This window comes from Drosophila rhopaloa, unplaced genomic scaffold, assembly GCF_018152115.1.
Source record: "Drosophila rhopaloa isolate 14029-0021.01 unplaced genomic scaffold, ASM1815211v1 contig_2, whole genome shotgun sequence".
NCBI lineage: Eukaryota > Metazoa > Arthropoda > Insecta > Diptera > Drosophilidae > Drosophila > Drosophila rhopaloa.
Window position 1 is genome coordinate 13,747,626 of NW_025335083.1, and position 15,788 is coordinate 13,763,413.

A 15,788-nucleotide genomic window follows, 5' to 3' on the forward strand; every position below is an offset into this window, starting at 1 on the left:
GGGTTGCTGGCTCCGGCAATGGACCTCCAGAAATCGGACCCTCAGTGGCTATATCAAATGATCCATAGGTTCTCACAATTAATACAGCGCAAAACAAAACTATCGCGAAAATAAGCATTTCAAGGTGTAAATGCTTTCTCGATCGTGTTAATGATGAAACTGATTTAATCTGCGTTTGTCGGATTGCATTTATATGTTCATCTGATGTGTAGGTATTAGTCAGCATGTTTGTAGAATTACCATCTATTCTTAGATGACTTATTTCGGCGAACTTCAGTATTCCTGATAAGCAATATATAAGTAACGATAGATCGGCGTAATCGCTAAGAAGTATTGTCATCTATGAACAATTACTCTGATGCTATAAAGCTTGCATATATACTCTTTATTATCATCCTCTGGCTTATCAATTCCTTTTTATTTCTTTGAATTTGCGATAGCTGTTCTTTTAGAGTTATAAATTATTAGCGATTCTAACTTGGTTCTTAATATCGTTGTAGCAAATTTTTTTAACAGATTAATTTAAAGGCTGACATCAACAGTCATCAACAACTAAATTGTGTTTTTAATTTAGAATTTTAAAATTAATGGTAGAAATGTTTTTTTTTTAACCAAAAACTGACTTTAAGCTTTTTTTTAAGCGATGTATGCAATGGTTTTCAAAAATTCTCAGGTGACAACTCGAAAAAGAACCGGCAAGCGAGCGCAAGACTGGCTCTTTTCAGACAGATAGATAGATATATAGTCGCATAGCGCAGACACTGCATGACTAATGCGAATAATACATAAGTGCTGCTAATGCACAAGAGCATGGAGCTCGGCTTGAAAATGGGAGCGGGAAATTTTTGGAAACTGGAATGCTAGAGGACGGGAATAATGCTGGGAGGGAAGCCGAGCATTGTCGCAATATGACGCATACGCGTATATTTTATGGCCAACAGATATGGTAAAACCGGGGGGCGGGGCAGATAACTATGACTTCATTATGAGCTCATGCCCGTAAAGTGCAACCAAACCGAACCAAACAAAACCAAAAATCCGACCAGTGGAGGCCCGACAACTGCCAGCATAAGCAAAACATTAATAATAAACAACTTACAAGCCATAAACCAATGGGATGCCGACTACCAACTACCAACAACCAGTGGCAGCGGCAACGAGCCTCAAATAAATTACACCATGAAAAATAAACAAAGTCAACGGAGGCAGTGCAAAAAATCACCCAGGGCAGATGACATTAAAAGAATTGGAAGGAGTTGAAAACGCATTTCCAGTTAAAAAGAACAAAAAAAAAAAGACGCATAGTGAGTGCTAAAATTATGACAACAGGCGGCTGATCCTGCACTGGCTATAGCCCAAAAAAAAATGTTAAAAAAAACAACAAATAGTGAGAAAAGTGGAAAAAAAATACGCCCAACTGGCAGCCAAAAAGCAATGGAGATGGTAAAAATTGACACTGGACATGGGGGCATCGAAATGGACATGGGCGAGGTTGAGTTTGAGGATGTCCATTGCCCATGGATATGGACTTCGGCGACAGTATACTGACGGAGAAAAACGGAGGACAGTCGGCAAGAATGAAGCATGCTATATGCCACGCACTTTACACTCACCAAAGAGCCAACAAGCCATGAGATTTTCGGATTCTGCGAATCGCATTCCCGCCGTATTCGATTCTAGACTATTTTTCAATTCGTCTTCATAACGAATACCTTTGAAATTTTTAACTATATGGTAAAGTTCGCAAATAATTCGAAAATAATTTTTCATAAATATCAAATATTAGAAAAATATATGTATATATTTTTAAAATACCTTTGCAAAAGTTGTTAATTATTTGTTGTACTTAGCACATCCAAAAGCATTTAATTAAATAAAAAATAAAATTTTATACAAAATATATGACTATAATTAATACACGTTGCAGGGGTATAAAATAATAGTTTTAAAAACATCCTTGAAAAAAAATCACCGACATGACGACAATATACAGTGAGAGGCAAATGATACCTAACACAAAAAAGGGAACAAACATAGAATGAGAGCGAAAAAGATGGAGAATAGAAAGAGATGGGTAAACTGAGATAAAAAATGTTTTTGGCAAAAAGCCTGGCTTGAAAAAAAAATGTTTAAAAACTGAATAATTCGTATGTGTAAGTGAAAATTTGCGAAAAAGCGGCGCAGCAAAGGAAATGGACACCATTGTCTTTGTAAGTGCGAAAGAGAAGCCAAGGGGAATGGAGACAGAGATGAGAGATTGTATGGAGAATAAGGCAACAAAGTTGCATGGGGCCAAAAACATAACGAAAAATCGAGAAGTCCATAAGGCCACAGCGTGTGGCGGACCAGTGAAAAGCATAAAAAATTTACAAAATGAGTGGAGCTGAGAGGAAACTTGGCAGTGGGACAAAAACAGAAACAAAAACAACAAAAAAATTGGGGGAAAATCGGGGGACTCTGGTGACACAGTGTCATCTGCATACACACAGCTGGATATGGTCAAGTTGGCGCACAAAATTGCCTGGGAGTGTCGCCAACTGTGATGACTTCAATATGCACTATCCTCTGATCCAGCGAACCCGAGATGCGATGCCCGCACACAGAAGATAGGGTTATGAGTGCCCCGGTCTCAGGGAAGGCAAATGCAAATTGAAACACAGTTGAAAATGGCAAAAATGAATCGGATTAGAGTTCGTCGGATAAAGTCAACAGAAGACGCAGTCATCACAAGAGGCCAATTGCCAGGTGTCGAACCAAACGGATGCCGTTGATAGTCGGCAGTAAAAAAAGACAAATAGAGAAAGATTTGAATAAATGGAGGAAAAAAGTCAAGGTAAGGATTTCCGAGAGGTAAGATTAGATTTATAAATGCCCTAACCAATATATAGTACACTGAAGTAAAAAAGATTACGTAAAATAAATGAATGAAAATTAAAGGATTAGAACAGGAGAGAAAGAATAATGAGTTTCTCCATAATTTTTACTTTGAGTTAAAAGAGTATGGGGAAAAATTACAATATATATATATATTATATATTATATATTTGTTCAATAAATTTATTGTGTTTCCCACTTATGAAAGCTATGCATAATATTTCAAAAAAAGAATTTTTAACAGATATAAACTCCGTACTTCATTAATTCTAAAGCTCACCAGCTTTGTGGCTAAAACAATTACCTCTTCATTTACATTCACCTTTTGGGTCTTCTGTTGTCGAAGGTCCAACACAGTCCAACCTGCCTATGTCAACTGATGCCGGGGCCAGAACTACTTATTGCATGGCCAAACAAACAGATTATTTGGCAAATAAGCCGGGCAAACAAGCCAAGAACTTACCCATTGCTTTCGCTACCTCAGACGAGCCCAAAAAGCAAACAATCCACACAAAGGGAGCGCCCAACGGTTTCGAAATTAATTTTAACCCTGACCAGGGCATCTCACACACTAAAGGGCCACGTTGGCTTGCCGGCTCAGTTAGCTTTGCTTAACTGATTAGGTCCCTGGTCGGTTAGTGAGGGAAAAAGGAGGATTCGAGGGGCAGGGGTCCGGAAATAGAGTCTCGGGTACCCCACGCAACTCTCATCCTACACGCTGCCACCATGAATCAAAGCGGAAACTAATGGCCAAAGTTACAGGGAAGGCACTTTAGATCGTCCAGACTCCATATGACCGGTGCACAGAGAAAATTATTCAAGTGCAATGTGTTTCAACGAAAAATAAAATTTATTGTCACCTTAAGAGGGGAAACCAGGAGTTCTTTTTATCTGTTAAGAAAACAAATTAATTATAAAATAAATTCTTACAATTTTTATTTAATCTTTAAACTTTAGAATTAGTGATCATACAATTATTCGTCTATAAGCTTAACACCCATAAGACTGTAAACGGTGCTCAACAAGATAAGAAATATAAATTGAGCTTGAAAAATAAGTTTTATAAGTAAGACGTATAAAATATGTAGCTTTTAAGCATTCTATAAAAACAAGCATATTTTTTATCAGGCCTTAGGTTCTATATATTATTCACACGTATATAGATATATATATATAGATATGTTCTTATTAAAACCCTCCTTCTTTTTAGCAGTGCATGGGCTATTCTTTGGACAAACTATATGGACCCAAATAGCCCAGGGCATCATGAACAGGAATAAAAACTGTACAACAAATGTCATAAAACGGCCACTCACCTCGATAAACTTTGCTACGCTTGCCAGCGGCCACGATTTGTTGCTGCTGCTGTTGCTGTTGCTGTTGTTGCTGCTGGACAGTTGCTGCGTCCAGTTGTAGCAGCAATCTAGGCGCTGCTACTGCTGCTGCGGCTGCCGCTGCTGCTGCCTGTGCAATGTTTCCATTAACATTTGTCACAGCCGATGGCGTCAAATGTTGCTGTTGCTGCCCATGTTGCTGATGGTGATGATGAAGCTGCTGTTGCTGTTGCTGTTGCTGTTGCTGTTGCTGCTGTGCGTGATGTGGATGGGAATGGGCATGTGAATGGGGATGGGAATGAGTGTGGATGTGGGGATGATGGGCAATGGCGCCATTTGGGGCTGTCACTGCCGGCGGTCCATGTGCCGGGCAATAGCTGCGATATTCGCCGTTGATGTCGATGTAAATTGGCGCCTCCACAAGTGGCCAAGCGGCGCCAGTCAAAGATGTTGCTGTGGCACCACCCGCTGCTGTTGCTGCCGGAGCTGCTGCTCCCAGGCTAGCTCCGGCTGCTGCTGTTGCTGCTGCTGCTGCGGCTGCCGCAGCTGCTGCTGTTACTCCATTTGGCTGCAAGGTAATCAATTGCACGGGCAGCAGTTGGGCGCCATGAATATGCGGCAAGCCGGCATGTTGAGCACAGTGTTGCTGTTGCTGTTGCTGCTTGGGTGACAACTGTTGCTGTTGTGGGTGTTGCTGTTGTTGCTGCTGTTGAATTTGCTGCTGATAATAAACCGTTGTCTGCTCGTAGGCGGTATAGCCCAAAGCCGTGGTTGTTGTTGTCGTAACCGATGACATGTTGCCGCTGGCCAGCGACGACTGTTGCAGTTGCTTGGCCTTCAAGGCAGCGGGCTCAAAGGGTGGCGCCAAGGGGGTAAGATTCGATTTATAAGCCTTTATCAAAGCGCTGCTGGTAGATGTTGCTGCTGTGGTGTTGCTGTTGGTGCTGTTGTTGCTGGTGGCAGATGCACTAGTAGAGGCCTTTTGATTACCTTGCTCTCCGTTTTGTACTTTTCGTCCGGACTTTGATCTATCGTTGATGGGCCCACGGCCATTTGTGGATATTTCGCTGCTGCGATTGTTATTATTGTTGTCCACCACTGGCAATGTTGACCGCTGTTCACGACTATGACCTGACCTTTCGATTACCTGATAACTTTCTCCAATAAAAGTCACCAAATCGTGACAGGCTGCACTCACATCGTTATCGTCCTCATCATCGCTTTCGATGACATGTTCGATTATGCGTAAATTATCGTAGTCTATGATTCGGGCATAGCCCATACCCAAAGTCAGGCCTGTGAGTCTGGCCACATCGTTGATTTCCCCTTCATCATCGGATTCCACTGGCACCGCGGCAACATGTGGCTCCTGTTCTTCTATATGAGATTTTTCCAAGATGTCCTCTGCCTCCTTTGAGTCGTCACCATTCAGCGTGGCTTTTTCATCACTATCGTCATTGCTATCGCTTCGTATTCCATTTGCTTCCACTTGCGTTTCAACTTCCTCTTTAACTGCCCCTTCCATTTCCATATCCTCTTCAACAATTTGACTTAATCTGGGTTTCAGAGGCTTTAGCTCCGATTCATCATCATCATAGCCATCGGTTTGGGTGCTATTATCGATGAAAATCGTGTCTGTTGAGCCATAATAATCGCACTCATCGCATACCAAATCCAATTTGCTTTCATTAACCTCCAATACAGCAGTTGCCATTTTGATTAATATTTTTGTTTCGCCTGGAACTTACTTACGTTGTTTATTAGTAATTACTGGTTTCCTTCGCATTAATTATTGATTGAAAATTCAGATTCTTTTGTGGCCACTGATGCAATTTATCGGAATTTCCGTTGGAACTTGTCGCTGAATGTGTCATGTTTCTGCTGTTCAAACAAAGTCATATGAGTTGAGTTTGGATAAGCATAAGAGCCAAGTTTTTGGTCTCAATTATTTACACCTTTCGCATTGGCAAAGCCCTGCAAAAAAAAGGAAAAAGAAAGAAAATTGTTAAACTCAAGGAGTTTTTCACTTTCTATCAACTTTTCCCTCTCAAGTTCGAGACGAAAGTTTGACTTGTGTTGTTTTTTGCCCTTTTGCCCCTTTGCTTTTTGGCAGATTGTTTATTGAAAGCCATAAAATATTTATTTTAATTAAAAGCAAATCATAAATGCAAGTAGAAAAGGAGAGTTATGGCTATGACTAGAAAATGTTGGCTCAACTGAGTGAAGAAGGGAGTTCCCTTTAAATTGTTGAAAAATCATACTTTAATTGGAAAATTTTTGTTATTGAAGCATTTTCTTTATGTCTGGCTAAAAATGGCAATTATTACATGCCAACAAGTATTTTGAATCAATGTGGTTTCATAGTCATTTTCATTGACTGAACTAAACATTAGTTGACCAATTATAAACAAATTTCACTTAGTGGCAATCAAAGCCAAATCTAAACCAATTAATAAATATTTTTAGTCGGTAAATAAATTTGATTTAATCCTAAGCCCTTAGTTTAAATGCATTTTACTTAAATTTTATTTGGCCACGACGAAAATCAAATTAAATCAACACACACCGAAATAAATTGCAAAAAATAACATTGAATGCAATGGCCAAATCAGCTAGATCTGCACAAATGCAAATGAAAATCTATTCAACAATTTTGCACATGCCAGCACGCACACACCGAGATTGGTCAATATGCAAAATGTATGTGTAAATTGCGTTTCGGTCAACAATTTCAATATTTTATGCGGAGGACCTGGCGTATGAGCAATGTGTCCGGCCGGCAGACACCAGAAAATGTTGTACGAGTTCTTGCGGTCAGCCAAATCATTGAATAATACATATATTATACCGGAAGTTATTTTCTATTCCATTTACACTACTTAAATATGTCGAAAGACTACTTACTAAGCTTGGGCATCAAAGGTTCAATAGCAAAAAAATTAAAATCCTGATTGAATTTGTATGCAAATATATTTTGCTAGTGGGAAAATAAGTTATTTTCATTTTCAATTTTAGGAAGTTAGATGTCATTTGTTATGATTATAAACATTCCCCGCGTTAAATATTTAATAATAATTTTTGTATTGGCCACAAATCGAAGTAAATTGAATAATAATTTGAATAATTGAAATTTAAAATTGTTCACATTTTATGGGCAATGACTGGAAAGGTGTTTTTCTTTTATTCTTAGGGCAAAATCATAATAAATATAGAGATTCTTTTCTTTAGTTTTTTTAATATAAAATTTAATATTTTAAAAATATTATATAACATAAATTTATATTAAGCTAAAATCTGTTTTTATTGTATGTTATTTTTGGTCATTGGTTAAAAGTCAAAGTCTGCCTAAATTAAATAAAACATTTGCACTAACCTAATAAAATTTCCCTATGCAAATGTTTACTATTAAATGGTCAATAATTGGTAAAATTATACATTTTTATACCCTTGCAGAGGGTATTATAATTTTGGTCAAAAGTGTGCAACGCAGTGAAGGAGACATCTCCGACCCTATAAAGTATATATATTCTTGATCAGGATCACCTCCTGAGTTGATATAGCCATGTCCGTCTGTCCGTCTGTCCGTCTGTCCGTCTGTCTGTTTCTACGCAAACTAGTCTCTCAGTTTTAAAGCTATCGGATTGAAACTTTGCACACACCCTTCTTTCCTTTGCACGCAGTATATAAGTCGGAACGGCCGGGATCGGCCGACTATATCCTATAGCTGCCATATAACTGATTGATCGGAAATGCCATAACTTTCGTGTTTGTAAAGTTAGGAAGTTGGGATTTTCTATGGGTTTTATATTTGGCCAATCAATCCGACCTACCAAATTTCATAAGGATCGGCCGACTATATCCTATAGCTGCCATATAACTGATTGATCGGAAATGCCATAACTTTGGTGTTTGTAAAGTTAGAAAGTTGGGATTTTCTATGGGTTTTATATTTGGCCAATCAATCCGACCTACCAAATTTCATAAGGATCGGCCGACTATATCCTATAGCTGCCATATAACTGATTGATCGGAAATGCCATAACTTTGGTGTTTGTAAAGTTAGAAAGTTGGGATTTTCTATGGGTTTTATATTTGGCCAATCAATCCGACCCACCAAATTTCATAAGGATCGGCCGACTATATCCTATAGCTGCCATATAACTGATTGATCGGAAATGCCATAACTTTGGTGTTTGTTAAGTTAGGAAGTTGGGATTTTCTATGGATTTTATTTTTGGCCAATCAATCCGACCTACCAAATTTCATAAGGATCGGCCGACTATATCCTATAGCTGCCATATAACTGATTGATCGGAAATGCCATAACTTTGGTGTTTGTAAAGTTAGGAATTTGGGATTTTCTATGGGTTTTATATTTGGCCAATCAATCCGACCTACCAAATTTCATAAGGATCGGCCGACTATATCCTATAGCTGCCATATAACTGATTGATCGGAAATGCCATAACTTTGGTGTTTGTTAAGTTAGGAAGTTGGGATTTTCTATGGATTTTATTTTTGGCCAATCAATCCGACCTACCAAATTTCATAAGGATCGGCCGACTATATCCTATAGCTGCCATATAACTGATTGATCGGAAATGCCATAACTTTGGTGTTTGTAAAGTTAGGAATTTGGGATTTTCTGTGGGTGTTATATTTGGCCAATCAATCCGACCTACCAAATTTCATAAGAATCGGCGGACTATATCCTATAGCTACGATATAACTGAACGATTGGAAATGCCATAACTTTGTTGTTGTTAAAGCTAGGAAGTTCGGATTTTTTATGAGTATTAAGAATGCATCATATGAATAATTTTGGAGAATATAATTTACAGAGTATTCTGCAAGGGTATATCAACTTCGGCTCCGCCCGAAGTTAGCTTTCCTTTCTTGTTAAAATGATAAATTAGTACTAATTAAAACAAAGCAAACAAGGCAATGCTAATTGGTTGAACTTGGTGAACTGGCTTTGCGGAAATTTTAAAAGGGCTTGTGCGCAAAAACAAAAACATGTATTAAAATGAATTACAAAGAACTTAATTTATGCTTGCGAAAGAACCAGCCGCAAAATAAATATCATAAACCAAAATGAAAACAATTGGAAAAACATTATCTAAAACGCATTTGATATTATTTCAGTGCATTTAATTTGGCACGGATGGTAGGAAAGCGAGAAAGCTGTTTACAAAATAGCCGCAAAATATTTGTGAGCTCATTTCCATTTCCGAACGCGCGATTTCATAATTGAAATGCAGAAACATTTTCAAATAAAACTAATATTTGCACAGTTCAATAATTACGAAATCAGTGGGTGGGAAAAATAAATGAACAACAAAATAAAAGGGAAACCAGAATAAAAGTGTTGAAATAAAATTGAATTATTTGAGATCATATTTTACAGATATTATTTAGTAAACACCCCTCGCCCCAGTCATAAATGAAAGTCAAAGTCACTCAACTGGGTGTTACTAGGCGGGCGTGGCATTGCAAACCATACGCTTCTGTATTATCAATAAAGCCGAGCTGCGGGGGAAAAAGTTGCAAAACGATGCGCTCTCCGCAAACTCGGAAAAATGCAATTAAGTTGCCAACGCCAAAGGAATGACGTGGAAAGGGATTTCTGGGGGCGCAGATACTTTTAGTATCTGTGTGGTCTGTCCTTGTGTGCCGGCGCTTCAGTTTGTGAGTAAGCCAACAAATTTAATTAGCACCGCAAGATGGTAACAAAAAATAAATAAATCTACAGCATAAGAAAAAAAAAAGGTAGCAAACTTCGAAAGATTATTTACCCTTGCGGCTGTATAAAACTAAATTTTTATTAATATTATATATTATATTTTAAAAACAATAAAACACGGAGTATATGCGTAGTGTTAGGAAACATCAACGTTTTAATTTTATTTCTCTTTCATTTAAGATAACAGCTTTGATCTTTTCACATTGCAATCTTTTATATTGATAAGCACGTTCTATTGTATACTTTTTATTATTTCTATGAAGGCAGCGTTAAGTTAGTATATATATAGGGTATAAATAATTGACGCTTGGAAATCTTTGACCTAAATATATAATATCAACAAACAGTAAAAATGCGTCAGTCATCTTAAAAAAAAGGAATTCTTCGAATTGGCACAGACAAAAACCAGCCTGATTCTATAAAAACCGTTTAATAAAAGCGAAATAACTCAAAAACAGTTTGGAAAATACAACAAATTTATAATGCTTAAGCTTTGTGTTTATTTTTTAGTCTTTGTCATCTTCTTTATGCGAGGAAAGAGGATTTTAACGATTCAAATCACGAGCGATTTTCCAATAATAAACCGAAATATTTAATAAGGCATAAGTTTTATTTAAAACAGGTTTGTTTCGTAAGACAGGGAAACCTTCGAACTTACTTTAAGAAAAATCGAGGTATAAATAATAATAATTTAAATAATATTGTATTTATTTTTGTGACTTAAAAAAATTATAATCAAATTTTACATATTTTCCCATGTTTATTATAATCTGGAAAATTCCTAGTGCTCGCCAACTCTAGTTTAGTTTGCCAAGTCAAGGCTTACTTTGCGCAAACTTTTTTTCATAAAAATGTCAGAGCCACTTTAAACTCAAGATTAAACGTTTGTGCTTCCACTCAAACCGGCTACATACTCTCAGCAATGAGTATTTTTATGAAAGTCCTCTCCGTTTTCCTAGAAACCTCTCTTTCTCTAAAGACTTCCCACTCTCACGACGCATGAGTGAGCGATACCTCGTAGGAACTATTGAAAACCCGAATACGATTTCGAGCTTTCGGCGTTGCAAACGCAACAAGTTAGACATCACTTTAATAACCACCGGCATAACCAGGTTATATTAGAGTGCTACCGCATCAAAATACCGATACTATATTTCCTAATATGTATTAAATATGTATTTTATAACCGGATAAGCTTCCTATTATCAACATTTCAACGAATTCAAATTGCTCTTCAGCAGCAAGCAAGAAAACTAAAAGTTACCGCAAGCAGTAATAACTAGAAAACCATTACCGACTCCAATTTCCATCTCATAGTTGCGTGGTATTGGTTTTAGAAATCAGAAATGAAAGATGCTTGAAATTTGCACTTCAATTACCCTTTTATGTTGTGCTTAGTTTATTGTCCTGCCATTTCTTGATCTCTGGCATTTCGGTCCCATGCGGCGTATGATTAATATTTCTATTAATTTGTTTTATTGCTCATACGCCGCGTGGTCTAAGCTTATCTTAGATGCGGCCCAATGATAAATTCGCTGCACGCTCATCACCCCGCATTCACATGACATGACGTTTGACTAATGACAAACCACCACCCACACATACCGTTATTCTCCCACCCACTTCAACTTTAATAGCTTACCTTTAAGCTTAGCAAAAAAGCAAAAACCAAAAAAAAAATTATATATATAAAAAGGAGCGAAAGCAAAAGAATGGAAAAGAAAAGTAGGCAAGACATTATAACATAGATAAAATGTTGACAACTTGCTAACAAATGAAATGCAAACATGTTGCAGCAGGTCCTTGAAGACAACGATGATGATGATGACGAGGGGGATAAGGAGGATGCTGATGAAGAAGCCGCACAAAAGGGAAATTTATATGTAGCCCCATGAACAGTAGCCTAATCCCCTCAACTGATAAGACCGTGACGAATGAAATTTAAAAGCCGAAGAAAAAATACTCTAATACCATCAAAGGGTCACATACATTTCCCAAATTACATTTTTTATTCAATACGCACTCGTTCTAAAGTAAGTAAATTTAAAAAGGAATAAATAATATATTTTCTGTTAGTTCACAAATTTTTGCGCACTATTTAAAAAACAACAATTCAAACCGTGTTTTACTCTAACAAACAAGAATAAACAAAAATTGGAATAGTTTTTTCCTTTATTCCTCAATTGTAAAGACCACTAAATTAAGATTCAGTAAATTCCCCTATCATTTTGAAAGTGACTTTGTGGATATAAATCCAAATACTCTATTTTAGCTTAGAGTAAATATAAAAAAGAAACTCAAAACGAATCTCCTGGATGCGTGGGCAACACGAAGTAGAAAACCCGATAAAAAGTTTTAGTTTCAAAACTAAGCGATTACCTGAATACACTTAAGAAAATATAAATGGCTTAACACAAAAAAATTATGTTTTTGTTACTAAAATATCCCCTCCACTAATTAAATGTTTGCCTATTGCAAAAATGTTACATTTGATTAATACTTTAAAAGGTTTATCCGACTTAATTTTATACATATTTTACAACTTGTAAAATATCCACCCGAATCTTTAAACAAGTACATATCAGTCACGACTATTGGCTATATAACCCTAATCGAAATACTCTCGCAGAGGGTAGAAACAAACGTTAAAAGCGGCTTGCAGACAGGCAAACTGTGAATGGAGCTTAAGGATTTAGGCCAAAACATGGAATGGAAACGCAGGGAGTCCGGAAAAGTGGGGCGAAAATGGTGGAAACGAAGGCGGACCAACGGTGTGAGTAATTAAGACGCAAGTGCGTAAAAGTTGCCCGCACGAAAATGACGCAAACGCTCCGCGTCAGACAAGAAAATGTGACAGTGTAAAAGAGGGAAACTCCCCGAAAGTAAGAACAAGAAATGGCTTCAATTAATTGACTTGGGGGAAAAATGGGAGAAAGAGGAATATTGTTGGTTCCAGTAACATTTAAAATTTTTTTTTGCTGTGGCATACTTTTGGGCATCACTGTGTAGGGGCTTACTTAATGCTGGTTAAGCAAGAAAAGAGGCTTACGCTCAATCAAAACGTCTTAAACAATGTCTTGTTGTTATTTAGACAGCTCCATACGGACCTGCTTTTAATTCTTGTGAATCAACAAAATGCAAATCACATTTCGCAACAGCTGCCCCGACTGTTTTGCAATGGAAAACAAGTCAATTATAATTGACAATCTATGGGTATAAAATTTCCAATTGGCCGAGAAGGCACGTCCCAGACATAAAACCAAATTACAAAGCCCACAAAACATGGATAACACACACATGGACAATAAACAAAGTGCAATTAGTTGATATACGAGATCCCAGACCGTGTATATGGCACATAGGTGGAGCAGGTCAAAGTTTATGGCCTGCCGTCCGGTGCTGCAAAATGCAACTCATATTTTACAAGGCCAAAAATGTCTCGCTGGCTGCACATAAAACATTTTACTTGGGACAACGCAAACTGACACTGATGCTGACACTTCCACACAACTCATCTGTCTCCACCGATGCCGTCCCTCTGCACCATTGTGCATATAATTTGTCACTTGCATGGTCTTTATATACCGAAAACACAGGTTGAGCAAATAGACATCCAGAGAACACTCAATACACAAAGTATTAATTTGTAGTTTGGCGAACCATTGTCTATCAAATAAGATTTCCTAAATATTTTTTCCTAACACTAAATCAAAAACACAGCCAATCTCAATTTTAAAAAAAATATATAGTTAGTATTCTTCAAACAAAAAATGATTTCAGAATACTTTTATATGCAACGAATATTTCTAATAATTTCAGTGAGCTATTTTATGGCTTAACTTTATAGTTGATACGTTTTTATATTATTTCCAAAAAAAACTAAATTGCAGTTATTTTTAAGCTGTAAAAAAAGCTTGAAACTAAAAACATTTTCGTGTCTTAAGAAATTGGATATAAGAAATTACACTTATAATGAATTTATTTCTTGGCAACCTTTATTCTATTTTAAGATCCAAAATAAGCAACTGGTTTTGGAGTAAACCCTATTTTGTCGGGTGTAAAGGCACAATAAAGGAAAATACAGGAAAGGATAGCCGGTCAAGTCAACCTTTTGAATAAAACACAGCGAGTATAACTATCAGGTCGCAGAAGCTGTCGTTTATCACACATGTGCGTATCCTTCTCGCACGTACACACACCTTTGGAGCTCACTGTGTGCATATAGGTTGGCTCTGCATAAATGTCAAAGAAGATGTGAATTTCACAGTGTGTGTTTGTGCATTTGATATAGGGAATTTCCGTTCAATTGGGCATATTTGATTAACAAATTAAACTTAAACCAATTCGGTGAATGAAGAGGAAATGTAGATAAGGTAAGAGGATGTTTAAATTGATGCATAGATATTATGCACTGCACCTGATATGATATTTTTAAAATATCAAGGTATATTAAGATATATATATATAGACAAAGACAAGATGATTGTAATAGTTATAATAAGTATTACATAGCCAATAATTAGTATGTACGTAAAAATGGAAAACTCCATTATACATTCTTAACATAAAAATATTGAAATACTTAAAACGATCAATTTTAAATCCAAAAATAACTCTGGATTTCCTGTCCAAAACATCCCATACCAGCATTCACATTGTTTGCAATTCAACTTTTCTCACGTGCCATAAATAATAAGAGGAAAGCGTGTCATTCTAAACTTGCCTTATGCTTTCACCTCCTGGCACCATAAAAAAATCCATTCGTGTTTTGTTTCTGTGCACAGTGACAAGTGTTAAAATAACATTTGCACTGCATTTTAAATGGCATTTTCAGAATAGAATTTCTGTGTGAGCTTTTTCGGAAATTCTTCTTTTATTTTAGCTGTGCAGAACGTTGAAACCAAACAATCAACAAACGAATTTCCTGGTAGTCCGGTCTTTGCTTTTGTTGGTTCGGAGTCGAAATGCTACATTTAACCGAGGAAAACATCAAACATGTTAAATAAATGTTCGCTTTGGGCGGCAATGCTGTCGTCCATGAGTTTCGACACTTCTATTTTTAGGGGCCTATCCGAAACGGAAATCAAAAAGAATTTAACCCACCCACAAACTCCATTTTTGCATACACACACAAGAGGGCCTAAGGCAAAAATCATAGCACACTTTAGTGCGCTGCCTACGAGCTATGTTTTGAATACTGTTCAAGAGCTTTAGGCTATAAAAAAATGGGTTATTGTGAATTTGTGATTAACTTTTTTTTGAGAACTTTACCGTTATTTGATATTGTAAAATAATATTTTTAATTATTAGTGCTAGATAAGAAAAATGTTTACTAACAAAAAGTAATTTTTTTACCATTATTAAGATGCTCTTTTTAAAGTAAAAGTCTCGATTTAATTTACAAATTATTTATTGCTGATAACGTTGACCTAATATATATGATCAAGTCAATAAGTTTTAGTTTTTTAATTTTTAAATTTAAGTTTAAATATTAATAATAATAATAATGTTAAGAAAATTTAAATTTGAGTTAGAGGCGTCATATTTTTTAAATTGAAGGGCATTGAAAAAACATGAAATATCCGTGATGTCGCATTCTTCTTAGCCGTTTTTGTATTGGGGTCCAACAGAACGCTTCAACGGCTGCCATATGGCCAACACTGACACTTTTTGATTAAATTACCGTTGGCTGTCAATAACAGAGGTAAACAAAACGGGTTGCAGTTTCCCAACCGTCCTTTGCATCCTTGCAGATGCCATAATTTTTCGAGCTTATAAATGAATAATATTGTTTCAACTTAATTCAAAACTTTTCGTTCGGGATTTCCATCACTTAA

General features: G+C 36.6%; 1 protein-coding gene across 1 annotated transcript in view; it reads right to left on the reverse strand.

The window, feature by feature from the left end:
- The window catches only part of LOC108044465 (fibronectin type-III domain-containing protein 3A), a 131,646-nt gene that overhangs the window by 109,992 nt on the left and 5,866 nt on the right, over window positions 1-15,788 (reverse strand). Inside the window, exon 2 of the mRNA XM_044459442.1 lies at window positions 4,191-6,182. Within this exon, the coding sequence (XP_044315377.1) occupies window positions 4,191-5,922 (1,732 nt within the window). The 5' untranslated portion in view covers window positions 5,923-6,182. The remainder of the gene's footprint in view (window positions 1-4,190; window positions 6,183-15,788) is intronic.